The following is a 21,588-nucleotide window of genomic DNA, read 5'->3' as shown; positions in this document are numbered from 1 at the left end:
AAGATTAACCGATCAATTCCAAGCGAACGGCCATCTTCCTGTCGGAACGAGTCGTAGCAACGACTCATGTGAACAGAAATCAACCGTCAACGGCTAAATGGCCCTCGTAATTGATCCATTTGATCTCCACAGCATGGCGCAACGATCCTTCATGCGGGGCTGCTGAGAGTACACACCCGGGGAGAAGCGGCAACATGAGCGCAATATTGCCCAGGTGTTGACGGCGTTCGAGAGAGAAACGCCGAGGATGTCTCTTAAGGAGACGTCTCCCTCCTCTTTCTTCTCCCAGAATTCAGCTCCGAAGTATCCGCGCGCAACCGGACACATTCATCATGAGTTTCAAGAACGTCGACTCTGCGCAGATCGAGAGTCTGCTCTCAAAACTGACTTTGGAAGAGAAGGTACGCGTTTCGCATATACCACCTTGGAACCGAGCGATATTAACGAGAGACCAGATTACTCTTCTAGCCGGAAAGAACTTCTGGGAAACAGCTGACTTTCCAGAGAAGGGAGTCCCTTCTCTCAAGGTTTGTAGTGTTATGCCCAAGATTGCCTTGTTCGAGGACTGACTCGTTACAGACATCCGATGGCCCGAACGGTGCACGAGGTGCCACATTCAAAGGAGGCACAACCTCTGCTTGCTTCCCTGCGTCGTCACTCCTAGCCGCGACCTGGGATCTTGAAGCTGCGAAACATATTGGAAACGCTTTAGCGGACGAGACACGGTCAAAAGGTGCACGAGTGCTGTAAGTGGCCCCGCTCTCATTCATGCATGGATCATATACTAATAACACTCAGTTTGGCTCCCACCGTTTGCCCTCATCGTCACCCGCTCGGAGGTCGCAACTTTGAGTCCTTCTCCGAAGACCCATTCTTGGCTGGAAAACTGGCCGCGCAATACATCACTGGTCTGCAGGAGAAGGGAGTTGCGGCCACCATCAAGCACTATGCCGTGAATGAGCAGGAGACCTGCCGTTTCACGGTCAACGAGCTTGTTGCAGAACGGGCCCTTCGAGAAATTTATCTGAAGCCGTTCGAAATCGCCATCAAGGAATCCAAGCCCCTGGCAGTAATGACTGCCTACAACCTCATCAACGGCACACATGCAGACTCAAACAAGTTCCTTCTACAAGATGTGCTTAGGGGCCAATGGGGATGGGATGGCCTCGTCATGAGTGACTGGGGTGGCACCAACTCTACCGCTGATTCGCTGAATGCCGGTCTTGATCTAGAGATGCCTGGTCCTACTAGGTGGCGTAAGGTCGACGAGGTCATCGCTGCCGTGAAGGCTGGCGCTGTCTCGGAGAAGACCATTGATGACCGTGCCCGGAAAGTCCTTGAATTGCTCACCAAGCTGGGCTGTTTCGAAGACCCCACTATTCCCGACGAGCAGGCTACTATCCTGCCTGAACACAATCGCTTGATTCGTTTGGTGGGAAGCCAAGGTCTTGTCCTTCTCAAGAATGAGGGCGGAGTTCTCCCTCTGAAGAAGGAGAAGCTCGCCAAGAAGAAGATTGCATTGCTCGGCTTTGCTCGTGAAGCTCTTATCCACGGCGGTGGCAGCGCTAGTGTGAACGCCCACTATCGGGTTACTCCAGAGGAAGGTCTTCGTGCTGCTCTGGGCGACACTGTTGAGTTTGAGTTCGCAAAGGGCGCACATACCTTCCGCCAGCTTCCTTTGCTAGTTGAAAATGTGGTCAACCGCGAGGGTAACCCCGGCTGGACGCTAGACTTCTTCGTTGAAGAACAGCCCACCGAGAAGCCCGCTTCATCGAGCTCTTCTGAGGCGCCGACTTATGTGCCCATCTTTGTCAAGGAGACGTGGGGTAGCGTGCGGGCATCTACCCGTTACACGCCCACACAAAGTGGAAGCCACTACTTTGGCATGTCTGGTTTAGGAAAATCCAAGGTTCTGATCGACGGAAAGGTCGTTTATGACCAGAAGGAGAACTGCCCTGACTCGATGGCATTCCTCCTAGGAGGAGTGAAGGAACCCGAGGTCCAGTACAGCTTTGAGGCTGGCAAGACATATACAATTGAAATCGAAACCGTGAAGCCCACATCCAGTGGCGGCCTTGCTATGCTAGAAGGCTTCATCGGCTTCCGGTTCGGACTCATGACCGAACAAGAACATAACAAGGACTTGGTCTCGGAGGCAGTAGAAGTGGCCAAGAATGCTGATGTTGCGATCGTCTTCACCGGTCATACCCCCGACTGGGAGACTGAAGGCCAGGATCAGCTCAGCTTCCATCTTCCCAGCAACGGCTCCCAGGATCGCCTTGTTGCGGCCGTTGGTGCCGTGAACCCCAACACCGTCGTCGTCAACTCGACCGGAGTCGCAGTCGCCATGCCTTGGTTGAACGAAGTCAAGGCTGTTGTTCAAGCTTGGTTCCCTGGACAGGAAGCAGGTAACGCTATCGCCGACGTTCTCACCGGAGCTGTGAACCCTGCTGGTCGCCTGCCTGTGTCATTCCCGCACAAACTCGAGGATGCGCCCGCACATGGAAACTTCCCTGGCGAGTACGTCGACCATGACGGAGGTCGCCGACTTCAGGTGTCGTACGAGGAAGGCATTTTCATCGGTTACCGACACTATGATCTTTCGGAAGACACCCGCTCCAAGGTCCTGTTCCCGTTCGGTTATGGTCTCTCTTACACTACCTTCGCGCATGCCAACCCCAAGGCAAGCGTTGCTGGTGAAACGATCGAAGTGACGGTCGACATCACCAACACCGGCTCTTATGCCGGCGCCGAGGTTGTTCAAGTGTATGCTGGCTCCAAGCTGGTAGTCCCAGGGAACCCTGTCAAGGAACTTGTCGGATTCGTCAAGGTACACCTGGCGCCTGGTGAGACTAAGACTGCCAAAGTTACCCTCCAAACTCGCCAGCTGGCTCACTTCAGCGAGAAGAGCGGCAAGTGGGAGCTTCCATCGGGTGACTATGAGGTGTCCATTGGGCAATCTGTGAGAGACATCACTGGGCAGGCGACAGTGCATGTGGATGCTCAGACTTATGAGCCATGATTTAATGTTTAATGTAGAGATTGATACCTAGTTTCAAAATGATGTTTCCAAATTTCCATACTTCTACTCCCCAGGCAGTCTTTGATGTAGCACCCACGTGACTCGGCATGGATTCAGCTTCCTAGGAGTGGTTTGCTCTCGCCGTGCCATAACTTGGCTCACGAGCCTATTGATCCGCCGACAACAACTTCTTCCTCGACGTTTATAAGCTGACGCCATGCTCCTGCTCGGTGTATTAATCCCCGAAATTGACGCAGCCAATGCTTGCAGTTGACAAAAGCAATCACCACGAGCTAGAGAACGATCAAGGTTCTCGCTTTGCAGGCCCGCAAGTCGGTGACAAACACAAGCGGAGGTGGTTGGAGCTGCCCTGTTGGCGGCAAATCCTCGGCCGGGAACCACTTCGAGCGAGACAATATCGCCTTTGTGGCGTCACTGACTCACCCCATCTGGTCTGGAGCCTTGAACTGTTTGAATTGAGTGGGCTTTCCCATGCCGAAACCCCACGCATTCGTCTTGTGTCAGTTTCACAAACCAGAAAATGCCGGTCCGGAGCAAAGCTCTTCCAGTCACACGGGTCCGTTCTCCAGTTTCTCCCCGATTCCGATCATGCGGGCCCCCGGATACGAAAAGGGCGCCGGCTAGTGGATTGAGTTTGTCGGCCTCATCCTGCGTTTCGCCAAAACTAGCCTGTTTTCTAATAGTTTCCTGGCATTCGACTTCCCATTCCTGATTTCGACTCGTGAAGAGAACCAATCTTGGCACCCAAGCCAGATATCGATCCTCGTGGCACAGAATACTGCATTCGATCATGAAGGGGAAAGGCGTCATGCCATTTGAAAAGCGCAAAGGAAGATAAATAGAAGATCATCCCCGTGGGAAAGTTACATTGGATTGTTGTTCTCCACACCTCTATTCCTTCTCTTATCCCTTATTTCGAATATCTCTACCCCTCTTGTTGTCCCCAATAACTTGCGTCGCCATGGACAAACCCGATGTTGACATGGTCGAGCGGACCGACGACCAGCAGCTGGGGTACCTCGCCGACCAGGAGGATCATGAGCTGGGCAAGTGGGACAGTCTGAAGAAGTACCCCTGGACATTCGTCTGGTGTGTCTACGCTGTCTGGTGTATCCTCCTAGTCAGCTTCGAGAACCAAGCTGCTGGCAATGTCACGGGTATCCCCCAGTTCCGCCAGGACTTCGGCAGCTTCTACGAGGGCAACTGGGTCCTCGATGCCAAATGGCAATCTGCTTTCAACGGTGGACCCGTCGCCTCTGCAGTCGTGGGCGCTCTCTGCTCCGGTCAGATTGCTGATACCTTTGGGCGAAAATGGACCATGTTCATCGCCCTCCTCATCTCAGTGGCCGCCGTGACTATCGAGTTCAGGGCTACCACAAACGAGATGTTCTTTGGCGGCAAGTTTCTAAACGGCTTCGCTCTTGGTGCCCTCGCATCTGTCCCCGTCACCTACGTCGGTGAAATCGCCCCCCTAGCCCTCCGCGGTACCCTCACGTGCCTGACCGCAATGGCCTACTGTATCGGCCCATTCATCGTTGCCCTTATCACCAACACGACCGGCAACTTCACCAACCGTTGGGCCTACCGCGCCATTTTCGCCGCCCAGTACGGCTACGCCGGCGTCGCCCTCGCCTTCATCTTCTTCATGCCCGAATCCCCTTGGTGGCTGGTCTCCAAGAACCGCGAAGAGAAAGCCCTCGCCTCCCTCCGCCGCCTAGGCTACAGCGACAGCCAATCCACCAAGAAACTTGCCTCGATAACCACAACACTCGAGCAAGTCCGCGCCGAAACCGAAGGAGCAACCTACCTCGAATGCTTCCGCCGCTCCAACCTTCGCCGCACAATCATCTCTATCGCACCCCTCTCCATCCAAGCCCTGTCCGGCGTCATTTTCGCCTCCAGTTACTCAACATACTACATGCAGCTAGCCGGCTACAGCAATTCCATGTCCTTCCGCCTCCAGATCGCGCAGCAGGTCATGTCCATCGTCGGCAACGCCATGTCCTACTTCATGATCGACCGCCTGGGCCGCCGGAACCTCATGCTCCTCGGCCTCTTCATCATGACTTGCATTCTCATGGTAACGGGTGGACTGGGCGTCGTCGCCTCGGATAAATCGAGCCCCAATGCCGACGGTGCAGTCAAGGGGACCGTCGCCCTCATTCTCGTCTACTGCTGGTGGTACAACGCGACTATCGGCGCCGCAGGCTACACAATCCTCGCTGAGGTCTCGACGTCAAGACTCCGTATCAAGACCATTGCTATTGGTCTCGCTTTGCAGAACGGTCTGTACACCATGTGGTCTTTTGTCCTTCCTTACCTCTTCAACCCGGATAAAGCGAATCTAGGTGCGAAGGTCATGTTCATCTTTGGTGGGCTTTCAGTCATTTGTCTCGTGTATTTGTGGTTCTATCAGCCTGAGACGGCGGGAAGGACGTATGGTGAGCTGGATGAGATGTTTATGAAGGGTGTGCCACCGAGGAAGTTCAAGAGCTATCAGTCGGATGTGCAGGCGATGGGTATGGCGGTTAAGGAGGGGCGGGAGGAAAGGGATGTTTAGATAGCCCTTTTTAGATGATGTGATGTGTTTGTTTCTTTATCTAATATTGTTATATACCTGGCTATTTGGTCACCACTGGGAGTTGTATTATAGTGTTTATGAGCCTTTAAAGTGCAAACTATTTATTTTTAACATTCATTACATGTTCCATAAGGTAGACAATCGATTTTACATCTTAAGACAGGAACTTGGTTTAACATGCAAATCGTACAAAGTGAATATGTCTATTTGTTTTCACCCACTCTATAAATATCATATCTCATCCAAATCTATACCTAATTCATTACCGCTTACTTTCTCGACGCGATTTCACCCCCGCCAAGTATGTCGCCAAGAACAAGCTTGATCTCCTCCAGGAACCTCGTAACCTCCTCCTCTGTGCCAACCGTTATTCTCAGACAGCCCTCACACCCAAGCTCCTTCCCCCGGAACCTCACCACAACGCCACGCTTTTCAGCCATACCCTCGTACGCCGCCAGCGCGACAACGTTGCTAGGCTTCCCGCCCTGGTCCGCGGGCTTATCGAGGACTTCAACGAGGAGGAAGTTCGACTCCGTACCGCCGCGGAAGCGCCCGATACCCGGGATCTTGGGAAGTTCAGTGAGGAGTCGGTTGCGCTGTGTGATGATTCGCTCGCGGTAGTTGCGCATGACTTCAAGGTTGGCTGGGTTGCCGAGGGCGGCGGTTGCGAGCGCGCTTGTTGGGCTGGAGATGTTGTAGGGAGCTTTTAGGCTGTTGAGGAGGGTTGCGATGGGCGGGCTTGTGAATGCGACGCCCAATCTGATACCGGCCAGACCAAATGCCTTGCTGAGCGTCTGCATTACAACGAGGTTGGGCCATTCGGCGACCCACTCAGCGAGACTGGACCCTTCGGGCGCAAAATCGATGTATGCCTCGTCGACAACGACAACGCCGTTCCATGTCGGGTGTTCGAGGACCTTTTGGATGTCGGACTTGGCGATCAAGTTCGCCGTTGGGTTTCCGGGAGAGCAGATGTAGACGAGTTTGATTGTGGGGTCTGTGGCGAGCGCGGCGTTGATCTTCTCGGGCTGCAGGGCGAAGCCGTTTTCGGTATCTAGGGGGACTTTGACGATTTCGACATCATTGACGTCGGCGCTGACGGAGTACATGCCGTATGTTGGGGGGCAGGTGAGGATCTTGTCCTTGCCGGGGACGCAAAAGGCGCGGAGAAGGGCATCGATGGCTTCATCTGAGCCAACGCCGACGAACAGGTTCTCGGGGCCGATGTTCTTGTCTGTGTGGGTGTGGGTGTTGCGGAGGTTGCAGAAGAGTTGTTTAAGCGGGTGTTGGTGGCTGGACAGGGAAGCAATGCACTTAGTATATGTATTCCTCCAATGAATACTAATTGAAGGAATGTACGTACGGGTCTGGGTAACGGTTCAATCCCAGGAGGTCAATCTCCGGCTTCGACGACCCCGTCGAGCCGCCATTGACCGCTGACTCCTGGAGGGCCCCTTGGTCGTTCAGCGCCAGACCCGGACCGTAGGCATTCTCGTTCGCATCGAGGAGGATATTCGTTCCGTCATCTTTGTAGTCACTGAGGCAATTGCATTAATTTCGGTGTCCGTTGCTGGAGCAAGGAGGGGCGAACGGGGGTCTTACTCTCTTGCGCAACGGTAGGGCTGCAATTTCAGGATATTCTTGCGCGCGCATGTGGAGAGGTCGAAAGCCGATTGTCTCGTAGCCATTTTGACGGTAATTGCTGGGGGGAGAAGAGTGCGTTGCTTTCTTTTCTCTCTGGGCGGGCTGAGGAAGTGAAGAAATAGTGGGGAGCGGAGGACAATCGGAGTCATAGGCGGAACCGGCCCTGACGACCACCAGCGTCTGCAGGTGGTGACTCAGAAACTCGTCCATGTTTTGCCAGAGGAACTATACTATTTTCTTGGTACTGTAATCCTTGAGAATCGGACGTATCGAGGGGCCCAATCGAGCGGATGCATCAATTGATGCAGAAAAGACTGTAGATAATGTTTCTATTGTCACTCCTGTGACGCCGGAGTATGTATATAATTTTAGTTAATAGAACCGCCATCCTCAATCCCAGTTCAACGCCGTGGTATGCTCTAATGTAACGACAGAATGCAATGTGGAAACCGTCTATTCTTGCTTTGAGTTCTTCGGAGGATCTCCGCTTGACTCTTTCGTTTTCTTGCCCGAATTGCGCCACTTGTCTTGCTTCGCCTTGAGGTACCGCCAGGTTCTGCTAACCCCCGCGGTAAACAGGCCTTTAACCGTCTCTACGGAGCTTGGCCATCGGATAGTCTTTGTGATTGCGGCCTGAACCTCTTTGTTGAGACCCATGTCGCTGGCAATGCGCTGTTCGAACTTTCCACCCTGGCGCCGGCGAATTTGTTCCGGGTTGTTATCACTGCTCTCTTTCATCATCTTCATGAATTCTGCTCGAGGAATCTGGAAGCGTGTCTGGTACTGGAAGTATAGTTTCTCCCTGAACGAATCAGGTAGTCGACGCACCATATTGCCGCGCTTTACCGGATCCATGTCCTGGGAAAGTCGCACGTTGGCTTCAGGGTCATCGATCCAATCGTTTTCAGTGCAGCGTTTGTCGTTGAAGACGACGTTGGGCAAATTTTCAATAAGCGGAGCATATAGCCGTCTGAAGTTCGCCATTTGTGATGAGACAATGTTGTTAACTTTCCGCGGATCCTCTACCGGTAACGCCATGCGGAGATCACCCATGTAGCTGATTGAGGCGATAGTGCTGTAAAGTTGGAACTCCGTGAATTCTTCCGGCATCAGCAGTAGAGCTACCCGAACAGCAGACAGGAGGTTCATCTGGTTCGCTAGCCGGACCTTAGGATGATCTCGTAGAATCTTGACTGGTTTCTGCAGGCGGCCAGCAAGGTACAGTGAGTTCCATTGACTCAAATCATTGCACAGAGTATCGATGTTAACGACCCCATACTTTATCAATGTGCCATTGACCGTGACGTAAGGGTTGAAGTAGACACCAGCGCCGAATCTGTCCTGCACTTGAGAGACCATGTAAGATCCCAAGGCGCCGACGCCTGAGTAGTGATCGCGATGTTGCGAAAGGTTTAAAGCATGCCAGTGTTGAGAGTAAGACACGCCGAAGATAAAATCTATCATCTTCCCCTTTCCCTGTTGCATATTTTGGATTGCCGCCGGCGCTGACGGATGGCATTGCTCGGAACCGGACGCACTCCCATGCTGCGGGAACACGCCGGATCCATATGCGAAAGCATATCGAATTGGTGCTTTGAACTGCCAGAGAATCTGTCGCAATGCTTCTTTGAACTCTTGGTTGATGATCATGTGCTGGTTGATCCCAAAGTCTTTCGAAGGGAGCTCCGAGAACTGTGATATGGCCAAGTTCGGATTCGCGTCCCAGTCTCCCTGGTCGGACACTTTAGAGGAGGTAGAGAATGAAGCCGATGATGGCGACAGCAGATAATCTGAGCTGGTGGATTGTGCATTGTTGATGCCATAAAGGCCGGATCGATTCCCGGGAATTGTCAGACGGCCATTGCGCGGAGGAATTGAGTTCGACTCAGTCGACAGGCACCGGAAAAAGCCTGGTCTTCGACCACACCGTTGGAGAGTCGGGTGAACTGAGCGCATACGCAGGTAAGAAATCGGGGTAGCGTTAGAGAAGAGAGACTTTAGAGAGACGTCAATTAGCATGAAGCCGAACGAGCAAAAAGGGGAGGCCCCGGGGATGTTTTTACAGTAGCTTCGCGCATTGTCGCGAGAGGAAAGGAGGGAGACATCACACACTCCTCAGCTAGACCATGATTTCAAGGTCAGAGAAAGAGGCAGTACGAAATGAAGAAGTAATCGAATGAATTCGGCGAGGTGGATTTCAGCGTGGAATTATTCATCCAAGTCCGATCGAGAATCGGCCACTTGCGCTGACGTACCCTCGGCTGTAATTCGCGGAGGCTCGTGAGTGCCTCAGGCGGGAATAATGTCACGTGACTTTGCCGATGGGAAAGGCGCCCTCTTGAAGTAACAATCTGCCCACCTGCAACGACTCTCTGTTTCTCAATGATATCTATCCTCCTGACAATCGCTCTCACAAGACCCAGCAAGGGGGTTGAGTCTGGAACATCACTAATGGGCAATTTATTAGCTGTATTCCGTGGCCGTAAAGTGCAATTGCCACGGGTTGAAAAGAGCTAACTGCGGAACAAAAAGCACCGTTTTTATTACCCCACAGCTCTGAATACGATGGTCACTAGGGGCCCTGGAACTATCATGTCGATGGTACTACACTTATGGACTGCTTGTCACTGATCAAACACCATTGACGTCGTTTCAGGGAAATGGTACCGTTGGCTCCACCCTCCTCGTGGCCAGTTTTCTTCACCAGACTCATTAACCATCCTGAAAACCATCCAGCAGAGTCTTTCCAAATCGATTAAGTTCAAATTGGAAGCTGTCCCATTTCCCACACCACTTCATTCTCAGCTCGCTTATGTCTATACCATTGATGTAGATGCCGGCTATTTTACAGTCACCCAGTGGATATCGGTTAACGGGGCTTGATACCTAAATGCCCGATGGACTACGCTGGCCAGCGTCCAAGAGACATCGCTTAGTACAATAGACACTCGGTTGGATGATGTTGTGAAATAAACTGGACACACTGATCACCCACTGAGCGTTGAACGACAGAAACAAGATAAAGCACCTAGTCGAATCCTTCGATAGCAAATCTAGAACGCCGACGCGGCTAAATGAACTCCAATTCCAGCTCTTGACGGTTTTTGTTTTCATATGGCGGTTCTACTTTGACAACCTTTCCATCTGGACACACTCTTTCTCCCTTTTCACTAACCTTGCTATTGGACTATTACGTATCGCCCCTTTGGGCTTTGAGGTCGAATACATGGATACTGAGGAAGTGCCGATTACATTCCAATCACTTCCTCAGTGGAAAGCGCCTACTGAGGATGTATTCTGGTTTCACAAACATGTGGTAGTGTTCGCAGCAGGGGTCAAATAGACACTTCTGTGTTTACCAGGGCAAATATTATTGTGTCCCGCAGCGACGGCCGAGCAAGGATTATTCGTGGGATAGCCATTTCCGTACGACATATCGCACTCTTTACGATATTTAATGACGATACACCTCAATCGCTAACCTGTTGCGCTTATAAGCAATACTGCGGCACTGTCTGGCTCTCCCGGATTCCGGCTACTGGCTCATATATTCACTTCAGATAATTGGGGTGTATCACCAGCGGAGCCCAGAGAACACTAGGGAGCTATGTTACCCACGGAGCTTCTCGAGATAATCTTTGAGACATCGACACCAAGGAACTTGGTATCAATTAGCGCAGGCGTCTGTTTTGGTTAGAAAATGGTGCTACTCTTCCATTCCCCAGATTTATGGCTTCAAGGTACAGAATTTTGCAATCTGCATACCATGGAGCGGCACGCGAGTTAGGCCGAGTACTGCCCGTATTTACTGCTCAGTCTGCTACAGCTGGCCGCACATGAAATGTATTGCACTATCATCTAATGTGGCCACTGTCACTGATGACTATATCTGCCTGGAATGTCAAGGGGGCAGGACTTGCAATTTCCTTGAGACGAGCGCCATCCACCAAGCTTACCGTGCAAAGCGAAAGCCAAAAGCATGCAGCGTAGTCCGTGGTGACAAAACTTTGGATTTTCGATTTAGAGATTCCAAGCCGTCATCTCGCAGGCCAGAGTTATGGCTTATTCGAAGCCACGGCCCGCCTCCACCACGGAGTGTGGATTGTACTATGTCTTTCAGCGGGTCGTTCTCTGGCCTTGCGTAAGGACTTGATGAGTAGCGCGGTTTGTTTCGAGGTTGCAAGACCAACGAAGAAACATTATCACAATCGGACATTTACAATGTGCATCAAGTCGGATACCTAGAGATCTCTCGTAGGTTCTGGATGCCAGTAACTTATTAATGCGTTGTTGAGACGCAGCTTCAGCCATCCAAGCCGGAAATAAAGAGTGACTCAGCTACCTTGAAGGCATTGAGAACGGACATATCTACAGCTCAGACCGCACGTATCTCACAGGCTCCTCCTCATCTGGAACGCACCAAGCAGGCATATAACAATAGTACTCCATGACTTCCATGCCAAATCGAGCAATTGCAGCTGCCGCTCTGGCGCCGTGGAATAGTAGATTGTCCTTATACTCTCCGAGGCCGAAATCTGGACCCATGTAACGTTCGAGCACTGAGGGCTGAATATTGTCATGGCGATCAAAAAAATCCTTGAGTGTGTGGAGCAGGTTTGGCTCCCGGGCGTGTGAGCCGAGAAGCACGACGTAATCGACCGGTGCATCCTCTATAGCGCTCCCTAGAAGCTCCTGAACCTGGCCCCAGTATTTCTTCGTATCATCATGCTGTAGACATTCAGCACCATGTGCTGAGCTTTCTATAACTTGCACTGGCTCGGGAAAATCCCAATGATCTCTAATCTTCAGCGTGATTCCCAGACTCGCTAGGTTGTAACTGATAATCAGCATGGCTCTTGTGTCATCTTCTGATAACTTGTCCGGATAGAAATCTATTCCCTCATCCTGGAGAGTGGCAATGGAAACAATCGTGCCTGCATTTCCGAGGGTCTTGAGACCAGCTAGGTGGCAAGCAAGCTGGAATCTTTCCTAGTATGTATCTCTCGTGTAGTAAAGAGGAACCGGCCAACTAAGGTAAACGTCATTCAATTCAAGCGGTGGGTCAAGAGTGTCAATTGCGGTAGACTTGATTTCTGATAGTATAGCCGTAACCGCGAGGGTCCACTCATCGGAGAAATGCTCGGGTGCGCTTTGAGGATAGAAGTGATTGACCAGTTGGCGTCGCCATATTGAGAAATTATACCACCAGGCCCGGGGTGATATCCAGTATTTTCTGATAGGGTAAGGATTCCGCCATGTAGGGTCTTGGAGTACATTCGCTCCCTATTGATTTGCTGTTCTTAGAATGCGTACAGAATAAGGCTTGCAAGGGTGATCTTACGAGGAGGAATTGAGTCCGTTCCGAATGTTCGTAGCATCTGCTGTTATTGCTCTCATAGCTGCACTGTACTCCGGGGAGCCATCTATCTTGGCGAGATCTCGGACAGTGCCATTCTTGAATTGCATTGCGGCGGTGCTTTTGCAAGATGAGCGAGCTGAGAATTCTCGTCACGACAGTAAACTCACGCGTATGCCATTGTTAGGTCAATTTTCACACCTAGACAAGTCAGCAGTGCTGTCTACCCTGAAAGAGGAAGATGGCGAAGGTAGTCCACTGACCTGGAGCACTTCGTTGTCCCGGAGGCTTACACTCAGGACATTGGGTACCTCCACAAATGCCTTCTAAGCTCGAGGCTGATAAAACAATCGAGGCCACGATGAGCCAGCGCAACACCGAGGAAGCTGATTGTCCGAAAACCATTATTTCGTATGGTTGATGGTAAAATGAGGAACTGAATGGCGGGGCTGAAGCCAGATATATCAAGCCATCTTGCATGTGATGCTGGCCTCACGTGTGCCAGACCCTGGACGATAGATGGGTTGTTGGTGGCGTACAGTTGCTACTGGTGTAGCTGGCATCAAGGCTGGCGCTTCACTCGGCTTTTGGCAATGTTGGCCTTAGGGCTCCGATAGGACAATGTCTTGTTTCCCAGGCACCCATCAGTACAGATTGCGCGAGCGTATATAATGCTTTTCCGGCTTGGCATCTAACTAGATACAGTCACAATCCCCAATTTAGGTAGCAGGCCTGGTCTTCAAGATCTGCAAGTTATGTATAGGCAAAGGCGTGGTGGCTAGCCGCCGAGTTGGAACAATAATTATGCCTCAGGCCGCAAAAGAGTCACGTGCCTTAGTTCCTCCGCAGCGCGTTCCCGCCCGCGGATCCAAACAAAGGCAGTAAACAATCCCATCAATCGATCTCTCCGTCACAACAACTCGAATCACGTCAACCTGGAGCCTGGAAACAGTCAGTCCCCAATGTTCATATATAATGGCTAACGACATGGAATTATTTGCCGCCCGCCTGGCCAGTTTCGACACTGTCATTCACCCAGACAGGCGGTCTTCGAGCTCAAGGTCCGCAAAGCCGATCTCTTGGCCGCACAGTAGCCCTTCCCCAGCTGAGGTACAATCCGACCGCTTCGCATCTACCGTTGAGATATCGCCATATGCTAACCAGCCTGTCGAGTAGTTGGCGCACGCCGGTTTCTACTACAACCCTTACGAAACGAACCCTGATAACACAACATGCTTTCTTTGCCGACGAGCCCTCGATGGGTGGGAGGAGGAAGACGACCCGATAACGGAGCATTTGAAGCACACAAAGGATTGCGGATGGGCGATTATGATGGACATCCACCGGAATAGCTCGAATCCCGCCGAGATAGAAGATCCAACAAGCGAAACGATAGCTCAAGCTAGACTGGCGACCTTTGGGGAATCATGGCCGCACGATGGCAAGAAAGGGTGGTTGTGCCAATCCGACAAGGTAACATGGTCTCTTTACTGCCGCATAGAGAAGAACCAATGAGCCTAACTGCCAAAACGTGAATATAGATGGTTGAAGGTGGATGGTATTTCTGTCCAAATGAAGAAAGCGCCGATATGGCGAGCTGTGCCTACTGCAAGCTGTCTCTCGACTGCTGGGAGCCCAAAGACAACCCATTGTGAGGCCCCTTTGCTCCTTCCTTGGTGCTTCGGCTGACCATCCAAGCGACGAACACTACCGACGTTCCCCCAAATGCTCATTCTTTGTATTCGCAAATCCTGGCAAAGGGAAAGGCTCGCGATCAAAGAAAGGCCGCACCTCCAAAACTTCTCGACTCTCTACCCAATCTAACGCTTCCGAGATTCCCGTATCCGACGTCGAGGACCAAATGGATGAGAGTGTGCTAGCTCCTCCGGTCAAAGCCAAAGCCAGCAAAAAGCCGTCCAAGTCAAAGGCAAAGAGCACAAAATCCAAGAAAGATGAAGTGCAAGAGACTGCGAGTCAGATGGATATGGACGAAGCGGCCTTCGCCCAGCCGGAACAGTCGAAACCTAAACGCAGTACTAGGGGCACGAAGCGATCGAGCGCTGATTTCGAGAAGGACAACATGAGCATCGCCGATGGAGACGGTGTTGGCCAGCCGGAACCGCCGGCAAAGAAAAGAGCCACAAAGTCTCGCACCAGTCGAGCACGATCACAGAGTGTTGTATCCACGGATGCAGCATTGGATGTCCCTGGATATGAAAGTGATGCCACTCAGCATGAGGAGCAACGACCGGGCCGAACTAGCAAGAAGAAGGGGTCCAACAACCGCAAGGCTTCTGTGTCCTCCATTTCGAAATCCACCTCCAAGTCTCGTGTTCCCCGCGATTCTGAGCTTGATGCTGCGATTGAAGCCGGACTGGAAGCTGATGATCCTCAAAACATGGAGGTTGAAGAGGCGGCCATCGAGAAGACCCCTCCCAAAGCTTCAAAGAAGTCAAAATCGAAGAAGAAGGCCGCGAAGAAGGACCCAGAACCTCCCGCCGACGTGGCTGACCATGCTAGTGTATTCGAAGCTCCTGTCGCGTCAAAGCCAGCCGTCGAACAAAGTACAGAGCAGACGGACGAATTCATCGCACAGCAAGAGCCCATGCATACAGAAGAAAAGAGCAAGCGCCGGAGTCAGAGAAATTCAGTCGAACAGCTACAAAGTAAGAGAACCTCTGCGGCTCAGGAGCAATCGACGGCACAGACGAATGACGAAGAGAACGATCAAAATCATGATTCTTTTATATCAGTGGAGATTGTCTCCAAGCCTCCCGCGGAGTACAGTGTTCTAGAACCGACTAATAAGGACAGCAAGAAGTCTAAGAAGAAAGCTTCGTCTGAGAAACCCAAAAAGTCGAAGAAGGCAGAGAAGGCAGATAAAAACGGCAAGTCCGAGAATCCCGAGAAGGCGAGCAAATCAGAGGAAGCAGAGAAGCAGCTTCAGAAACGAACTTCTATGGAAAAAGAGATCACCCTAGAGCAGTCCCCTCTCCCTGCCCGGTTAAGCACCCCCGAGCCAAAGAAGGACGAGCTTGATGAAGAATCGTCTCATCGTCGATCATCAAGGGTGCCGCCAAAGACAGCCGAACGATACAGTGACATTCCCCACGAGAAACAATATGCCAAATCGCTTGTTGAATCCCAAGGATCTGACCGAGCGGATGGTACACGCCGCACCAGCAGAAAGGACCAGGAAGATGAGCCAATGTCACCTCTCCCACCTGCATCCAGAGGATCCCCTTCTCTATCACCGCAGTCCTCGGACGCCGAAAATCATCCTCCGTCTATGAACTTCTCAGTGCCACGACCACAGCTATCCTCGCCATCTAAAAAGGCCCATGTTCGCATTCCCCTGGCGGCTAGTACTCCGTCTCCTTCAAAGAGAAATGCTTCTGCCCAAAGAGTGCAAACATCCCACCCCTGGGTCCCAGTTGATATCGATGAGATCTTGCTCGTCAGCGCAAGCGATAAAGAGAACGTCGATTTGAGCGGACCGTTAAGTAACGCCAAGAACGAACTGTCAAGTCCCGAAAAGAAAATGACGGTGGAGGAATGGATTATGTGGAACGCAAAGAACGGGGAAGAAAGGCTGAAGCGAGAATGTGAGAGGCTTGTCGGGCAATTCGAGAGGGAAGGGGCCCGGGCGATGCGCGCATTGGAAGGAATCGAGTGCATTGACTGACGGAGCAGGACTTCGTATGCCCAATCACATATTAGGAGTTCAGGAACTGGGGAGTTGGACAAAGGAGTTGGGTAATCTGGTTGTCTATATGTTATTGAGTGATATCTACTATGCAATTTTGCCAAATTCATCCACGGCGTTTCAAGCGCCGTTTTCCAGCCAAAACTCCACCCATCCTGAATATGAATCAAAACGCCAGGGTATATGAAGACCAGTTGTACAGGAAAGTTTTTTGGTGAGATAAGAGATTTCGCCTAGGCGATAATTCCCAGCCGCCCTTCCCAGCTGTCTTCCTGCTTGATATTATCTCCACCTTTCCGACGCTTCTCGTTTCGCTTCCGCCTCTTCTCCTCCCGTTCTTTTGAGATCTGTTCTTCCCTTTCCTTCAGTCGCTCGCCCAGGTCCAACTGCCAGACTCGTCGCTCTTCCTCCTCCCTCATCCGTTTCTGATGAGCAAGCATCCTCAACCGCTGCCTCACATCCTCCACTGTTGCCCGCGTAACCTCCCCGCTCTGCCCCGTAGCAATCAAATGCTGTTTGCTATTCAAATGCTCAACGAGCTGCAGGTTATCTTTAAAAGTCAAGTCACAGTCCGAGCAGTAAAATCCAGCGCCGCGCCCGCGCTTGCCAACCGCATTCGCCGCAGAGACAATGGTCGTCTTGCCAACCATGGATGCGACATCGAGTCGCTCTCTGCGAGAGGTGGTCGCCTCAAGGGAACCGTAATCGACGGGCGCATGCCATTTTTTGCCGAGAAGTTTTGCTTCATAGCGCGCTTTGCCTTCTTCTCGTCGCTTCGCTTCGTCTTCTTTCGCCTTTTGGGCGTATTCTTCGCGGTCCCAGGATTTGCCGCCGAATGTGTCGGAGGTTGGGGTGCCGTAGGCGGATTGTTTCGAGGACATCGTGGAAGGCCAAAGACTTCGGTAAATCTCGCGAACGAGGGTGCTCTGGGCGACGAAGGTAGTTTTGATTTTGTGGTGATCAAACGTGATGTCAAAGAGAAAGTGATAGCTCTGGCGGCAGAAACGCCAATGCGCACGGGATCAGAGGGCGGTGAGAAGGAGCCGGCTTTCCCCTCTGATCGGCCCAGCCGCACCACAGCCCCAGTTTTGAGGAATCAGGACGGCGGGCTCGACTCCGCCCGGAGCAGGCAGTAGTGACGCTGATGCAGTGGCTCCCTCGTTCTCTCGTTTCTGACCTCATGCAGGGTCCTTTCTGCAGCTGCGAGCGATGATTCCTGTCTTACAGCTACAGTACCGAAATGGGACTAATCACTCGTTTCAGGACGACTCACGAGAACACCCAATTATGACTGTCGTCTCGTATCGCTCTCTTATCCAGCCTCTTTTGACTCTCAAGCTTGCGGAGGCTGAAACATATCCATTCGCTGGATTCTCTATTTTTGTATCCTGCTTCGCTGGCCAGTTTGACACTATAAGGGTGCCTGGTTCCTGAACCTTTAGGCAACAATTGCAGCTTCCTCGTTCTTATATCATAGCTCGGCCCTCAGCTCCCAAGAATAGCTCTCCACTCCATTACTGTATTGCATTGCACTGCCCCTGCGGCTCAGGCAGATCCCCCCCGGTCTCGTCTTCTTGATAAGAACAGCTTCCGTCAGCAGCTGGTTAGCTCCCAGTATACCTATAGTTATTTCTCCTGTATTTATCATCTTTTCTCCAAGGCACGACCACAAGGACCTGCAAGCCATCATGGCGACGTCTACACTCACATTCAACACCCCAGAACAACCCCCACACTTTCGACTCATGGAACTCCCAACAGAACTCCATCTGAACATTTCCTCATTCCTCACATACCCAGACGCACTAGCTCTCAAGCACACCTGCCGCCACTTCTACTCGCTCGTCTATACGGGCGTGCACCTGAAAGTCGACTGGTTAGTCGAGCGCTTCGAGCGGAAACTCGAGTGCCCGATGGAGAAGTGCTCGTTTCGAACAGACGAGGCCTTTTGCAACAGGCGGATTCGCAAGATTATGGAGCGCAGGCGCCGGCATCTTGAGTGTCCCCGGTTCTCTCGCGGTTGCTTGGTTATCGAGGGGAGGACTTGTCAGATGGACCTTGTGCCTACATGGTTGAAGAGGCAGGGAAGGGTGAAGGTGCTCAAGAAGGTTGGGAACGAAGGTTCGTTGTTCTCCTCTACGTTTATCTCCTTTGCGTTCTCTCAAGGGAGGTGCGGGAGTACTGACAAGCACTCGCAGTTCTCATCCACGGGCTCATGGTGCTCTGCATGCAATTACTATGGGTCATCTGCCAGAGGTATGGCTTCCCTACAACCGTGGCCTGATCGAGTGACTCATAGGACAGATATATCTTTCCTCACCATCCGCTGCGTTTACCGCTAGGCTCCAGCGGATCAGACTAGCCGATACGGAGTTTGACGAATTTCCGATGTCATCCACGCGTCCGATCTTGTGTCGGCCCTCCATATAGGGCTCATTCGTTCTATTTCTTCCGGGCACACTTTGTTCACGTGCAGCTGGCTGCGCGAGGACCTGTTTGAAGAGCCTCCTGTTATGCTCATATCATGAACAAGACTACATCTATAATATGTATACAACAATAATATCTAATTACAATACCCAACTGCTGTTTATGCACCGTCTATCTTCAGATACGGAAGTAGGTCGACATACTCAACTTAAACCTTGCTGCGAGTGCTCCCGCAGATACCACAGGTGCCCAGGACACACGACCCTACCACATAGCGAAAGGTGGCAGATAGTCGAGTACGCTTTCATACAAGACGTACAACAGCATTAAGTTAAGATCAAAGACTCAAAAAACCCACTGATCAAACACGACCCCAAAGTCCAACGTATCCAAAAACTCCATACCCTCCGCAGCCCAGGACCCGTTCCAACCGTCCCCCGCTGGGGCCCCTACACCCATATCAACCTCAGCAGACCCCGTCACAGCACTCTGGACTGGCACAGGAGATTCCAAGACTTCGTCGAGGATATTGGTGAACATCTTCCCCGCGCGCTCGAACAATGCATGATTGACATTCAATGTCGTTGGCCGCGTCAGTAATTCTATATGGGAGATGAAGATGCTGAGGTTGCGGATGAGTTCTGCTCTTGAGCCGGTGTAGGCAAGTGGTTGTCCGGTCCGGACTTGGGTTTGCAGGGCTTTTATTAGGATGCTTGCGCTGGAGAAGCCGTATAGGACGATCTTTAATCTTCAATTAGTTGAGTGGGTTGTGGTAAGCCTGGGCCAGAAACTTACGGCACTGATGAAGTCACGTTGGAGATCGATCATAGGCTCTTGTTGTCTGCCTAACAGCAGGACAGATGAGAGTAGTCTTGAGCTCACGTCAAGCAATGCAGGCTCGGCTGAGCGGTCGTGCTGAGTAAGAAGTCTTTGGACAAGGAAAATGTTATATAGGTAAGCCATGTATGCAAGAACCAACATGATGCGAATGCCTATGGGAAGGCTTTCGTCCCAGTCTGTCGACGAATAGCGTAGACGAGTTGGCATGGAAGCCCAAGTCTGGGTGCAGCGCAGCGAGACATCTCTATAACGCACAAATCAAAACGTGATCAGACAAACGACATTTCAGATCTTGTAGCTTACTTTAGCTTTTCCGCAAGGTCAGAGTTCAGTGGCCGCAGAGACAACTCTAGTATCTCCTCTCGGAACGTGCTAATCATGTATCGTTGCCGGTACCATGAGGTGAATTGGTATACCTTGTGTGTGTTCCAACCATCATTGTCCAATTCGGCTAGAGCCTGTTCTAGGTCCGCTCCGTCAGAAAGGAGACCAATATCGCTAATATCTAGAGGCGGCTTGGTGTCCGAATACCTCCAAGATAGGTGTGGAGGGCGCCCAAGAAAGGTGGACAGGTTCTTGTCTAGTTGATAGAAACCCGCAAAAACCCGCCGTCGTATTTCTCGTAGGAAGAATGGCATGTCCTCGGACACGTGAGATTCTCGATGTAAACCTAGTTCAAAGATGCAGCTCGACAATTCTCCGACCCGGTGCCATGTTGCAGAACCTATGCATTAAGTCAAGTCAGCATTCTGTGAAACCGACACAAGAGGGACAGGAGTATGCTAGGTAAATCTAAAATGAACATACTGCACTCTCCAAGCACCATACAGCAGAGCTGCCAACTCTCGTACAACAGCCAGATCATCAAATCGTTGACTGGGCTAAGGATCCTACACACCTGCAGGGCAATGTCGCTTGCTGCCAACATCTTTCGGGCAAATTTGATGCGAGCCGCAGATACTGACCAGGCAACCCCTTTGAAGAACCTCTCATGGGCAAACCCAAAAAAGCTAGCCTGGGCAGCTATGACATATACTGTTGCGACGATTTCCAAGCGCAAGCGGCTGCCAGTGAACAACTGGTGGAAATCTTTGCCTTTGGTGCCCGGAGGTATGTGAAACTTGCGTGCGGTATTTTCTAAAACCTGGGTCGTCTTCCTATGTAAAATTTGCGGCGTATCGCCCTCTTCAATGAGGCCTCGCATGGTAGCTATAGATTCAAGAATAATAGGTCTTGGGACAACAGAGGCTTGAGTAAGGGAATATAATTCACGGACAAGCTGTTCAATCGTAGAGTAATGTGCCAAATGGGTCAACAGCTTAGTGACCTCTGGTACCCAGAAAGAGGGCAAATGCGAGGAGCTCAGCATTGGTTCTTCCGCCTGTAGTTCAGCGGTATCATATGAAGGCGAAAAGCCAGTGCTTGGACTGTTCTCAAATGCAGCCACCCAGCTGGTAGGCCCAAAGTAGCCTGATGGAAGTGCATGGTCTGTTCCTGGACTCCTGACAGTGATCTCGACAGAGGAGGGTGCGGGAGATGCGGCCCTTGGCATCTTCTTCCGACCAGCCTCTTTTGTAGCGCAGGCATTTCGGTGAGTCCGTGATCGAGGAGCCGGAGTTCCTATCTTTTGGCTCAAGGGTGCTGGATGGTAAAAACAACGATCGGTTGTGTTTCGCTGCTGGCATCGTCCGCAGAAGGGCTGTCCATGGTCACAACGCACCTTGTTTTTTCGACAGGGCTCGCATGAGGCTGGCTGGCCATTGCGACGGCGAGAACTCATATCAATTGAGTGGTAGTGGAACTGAAAGCCATGGTAAGATCGAAGGAAGCTTGAGGGGGAAGGAATCACCATTGCAGGTGCATCGCTTTTTCGGAGTTCGGCGTTCGGCATTCGGACCTAATGCAACCTCAGATCAGGAAAACCGGCAACGTTCCACTGCAATACAATAGACTATTGGTCCAGGTTTGTACTGTCAGGCGCAACTAGA

The 21,588-nt window shown here is 51.6% G+C and overlaps 9 protein-coding genes across 9 annotated transcripts; 4 read left to right on the top strand and 5 right to left on the bottom strand.

Moving 5' to 3' along the window:
* The first annotated feature begins 61 nt into the window (after positions 1-61).
* Positions 62-3,066, top strand: BJX68DRAFT_243226 (glycoside hydrolase family 3 protein). Its single transcript, XM_071041124.1, has 4 exons — positions 62-401; positions 456-527; positions 580-746; positions 799-3,066. Exons 1-4 carry the CDS (start codon positions 333-335, stop codon positions 3,020-3,022), a joined length of 2,532 nt encoding a protein of 843 aa, XP_070896016.1. The 5' UTR covers positions 62-332; the 3' UTR covers positions 3,023-3,066.
* Positions 3,067-3,839: 773 nt separating this feature from the next.
* Positions 3,840-5,748, top strand: BJX68DRAFT_150195 (general substrate transporter). The gene has a single exon (XM_071036657.1). It carries the CDS (start codon positions 4,005-4,007, stop codon positions 5,601-5,603), a length of 1,599 nt encoding a protein of 532 aa, XP_070896015.1. The 5' UTR covers positions 3,840-4,004; the 3' UTR covers positions 5,604-5,748.
* A 145-nt stretch (positions 5,749-5,893) lies between these two features.
* Positions 5,894-7,312, bottom strand: BJX68DRAFT_269760 (histidinol-phosphate transaminase; the record flags this gene model as incomplete). The annotated part of the gene is made up of 3 exons (XM_071046427.1): positions 5,894-6,917; positions 6,988-7,161; positions 7,227-7,312. 3 exons carry the CDS (start codon positions 7,310-7,312, stop codon positions 5,894-5,896), a joined length of 1,284 nt encoding a protein of 427 aa, XP_070896014.1.
* Positions 7,313-7,491: 179 nt separating this feature from the next.
* On the bottom strand, positions 7,492-9,489 carry BJX68DRAFT_243222 (phosphatidate cytidylyltransferase). Its single transcript, XM_071041123.1, has 2 exons — positions 9,332-9,489; positions 7,492-9,263 (listed from the first exon to the last, which is right to left on the bottom strand). Exons 1-2 carry the CDS (start codon positions 9,371-9,373, stop codon positions 7,722-7,724), a joined length of 1,584 nt encoding a protein of 527 aa, XP_070896013.1. The 5' UTR covers positions 9,374-9,489; the 3' UTR covers positions 7,492-7,721.
* Positions 9,490-11,574: 2,085 nt separating this feature from the next.
* BJX68DRAFT_150179 (uncharacterized protein) lies at positions 11,575-12,216 on the bottom strand. The gene has a single exon (XM_071036656.1). The coding sequence runs from the start codon at positions 12,117-12,119 to the stop codon at positions 11,637-11,639; it is 483 nt and encodes a 160-aa protein (XP_070896012.1). The 5' UTR covers positions 12,120-12,216; the 3' UTR covers positions 11,575-11,636.
* Positions 12,217-13,519: 1,303 nt separating this feature from the next.
* Positions 13,520-16,534, top strand: BJX68DRAFT_150127 (uncharacterized protein). The gene is made up of 4 exons (XM_071036655.1): positions 13,520-13,734; positions 13,801-14,097; positions 14,166-14,275; positions 14,323-16,534. Exons 1-4 carry the CDS (start codon positions 13,600-13,602, stop codon positions 16,307-16,309), a joined length of 2,529 nt encoding a protein of 842 aa, XP_070896011.1. The 5' UTR covers positions 13,520-13,599; the 3' UTR covers positions 16,310-16,534.
* On the bottom strand, positions 16,376-17,292 carry BJX68DRAFT_243214 (U4/U6-U5 snRNP complex subunit SNU23). The gene has a single exon (XM_071041122.1). The coding sequence runs from the start codon at positions 17,209-17,211 to the stop codon at positions 16,564-16,566; it is 648 nt and encodes a 215-aa protein (XP_070896010.1). The 5' UTR covers positions 17,212-17,292; the 3' UTR covers positions 16,376-16,563.
* BJX68DRAFT_243211 (uncharacterized protein) lies at positions 17,293-18,912 on the top strand. The gene is made up of 2 exons (XM_071041121.1): positions 17,293-18,451; positions 18,529-18,912. The coding sequence occupies exons 1-2, from the start codon at positions 18,019-18,021 to the stop codon at positions 18,612-18,614; spliced, it is 519 nt and encodes a 172-aa protein (XP_070896009.1). The 5' UTR covers positions 17,293-18,018; the 3' UTR covers positions 18,615-18,912.
* On the bottom strand, positions 18,913-21,419 carry BJX68DRAFT_243206 (uncharacterized protein). Its single transcript, XM_071041120.1, has 4 exons — positions 20,408-21,419; positions 19,904-20,324; positions 19,556-19,844; positions 18,913-19,501 (listed from the first exon to the last, which is right to left on the bottom strand). The coding sequence occupies exons 1-4, from the start codon at positions 21,378-21,380 to the stop codon at positions 19,106-19,108; spliced, it is 2,079 nt and encodes a 692-aa protein (XP_070896008.1). The 5' UTR covers positions 21,381-21,419; the 3' UTR covers positions 18,913-19,105.
* Positions 21,420-21,588: the final 169 nt, after the last annotated feature.

The sequence above is a fragment of the Aspergillus pseudodeflectus genome (genome assembly GCF_044049435.1).
Source record: "Aspergillus pseudodeflectus strain CBS 756.74 chromosome Unknown BJX68scaffold_42, whole genome shotgun sequence".
NCBI classification, from domain to species: domain Eukaryota; kingdom Fungi; phylum Ascomycota; class Eurotiomycetes; order Eurotiales; family Aspergillaceae; genus Aspergillus; species Aspergillus pseudodeflectus.
The sequence above is the reverse complement of the archived record's forward strand: the minus strand, read 5'-3'. Positions and strand labels throughout refer to the sequence as shown.

Coding starts and splice junctions, on each gene's coding strand:
- BJX68DRAFT_243222 (XM_071041123.1), bottom strand. CDS start 9,373: ATGTCTCCCTCCTTTCCTCTCGCGACAATGCGCGAAGCTACT. Junction 9,264..9,331: donor CGACAATGCGCGAAGCTACT/GTAAAAACATCC, acceptor GTCTCTCTAAAG/TCTCTCTTCTCTAACGCTAC.
- BJX68DRAFT_243214 (XM_071041122.1), bottom strand. CDS start 17,211: ATGTCCTCGAAACAATCCGCCTACGGCACCCCAACCTCCGACACATTC.
- BJX68DRAFT_243226 (XM_071041124.1), top strand. CDS start 333: ATGAGTTTCAAGAACGTCGACTCTGCGCAGATCGAGAGTCTGCTCTCA. Junction 402..455: donor AACTGACTTTGGAAGAGAAG/GTACGCGTTTCG, acceptor ACGAGAGACCAG/ATTACTCTTCTAGCCGGAAA. Junction 747..798: donor TCAAAAGGTGCACGAGTGCT/GTAAGTGGCCCC, acceptor AATAACACTCAG/TTTGGCTCCCACCGTTTGCC.
- BJX68DRAFT_243206 (XM_071041120.1), bottom strand. CDS start 21,380: ATGAGTTCTCGCCGTCGCAATGGCCAGCCAGCCTCATGCGAGCCCTGT. Junction 20,325..20,407: donor TATGGTGCTTGGAGAGTGCA/GTATGTTCATTT, acceptor CTTAATGCATAG/GTTCTGCAACATGGCACCGG. Junction 19,502..19,555: donor AACGTGACTTCATCAGTGCC/GTAAGTTTCTGG, acceptor TGAAGATTAAAG/ATCGTCCTATACGGCTTCTC.
- BJX68DRAFT_150195 (XM_071036657.1), top strand. CDS start 4,005: ATGGACAAACCCGATGTTGACATGGTCGAGCGGACCGACGACCAGCAG.
- BJX68DRAFT_150179 (XM_071036656.1), bottom strand. CDS start 12,119: ATGCTGATTATCAGTTACAACCTAGCGAGTCTGGGAATCACGCTGAAG.
- BJX68DRAFT_150127 (XM_071036655.1), top strand. CDS start 13,600: ATGGCTAACGACATGGAATTATTTGCCGCCCGCCTGGCCAGTTTCGAC. Junction 14,098..14,165: donor GGTTGTGCCAATCCGACAAG/GTAACATGGTCT, acceptor ACGTGAATATAG/ATGGTTGAAGGTGGATGGTA. Junction 14,276..14,322: donor GAGCCCAAAGACAACCCATT/GTGAGGCCCCTT, acceptor TGACCATCCAAG/CGACGAACACTACCGACGTT.
- BJX68DRAFT_243211 (XM_071041121.1), top strand. CDS start 18,019: ATGGCGACGTCTACACTCACATTCAACACCCCAGAACAACCCCCACAC. Junction 18,452..18,528: donor CAAGAAGGTTGGGAACGAAG/GTTCGTTGTTCT, acceptor AAGCACTCGCAG/TTCTCATCCACGGGCTCATG.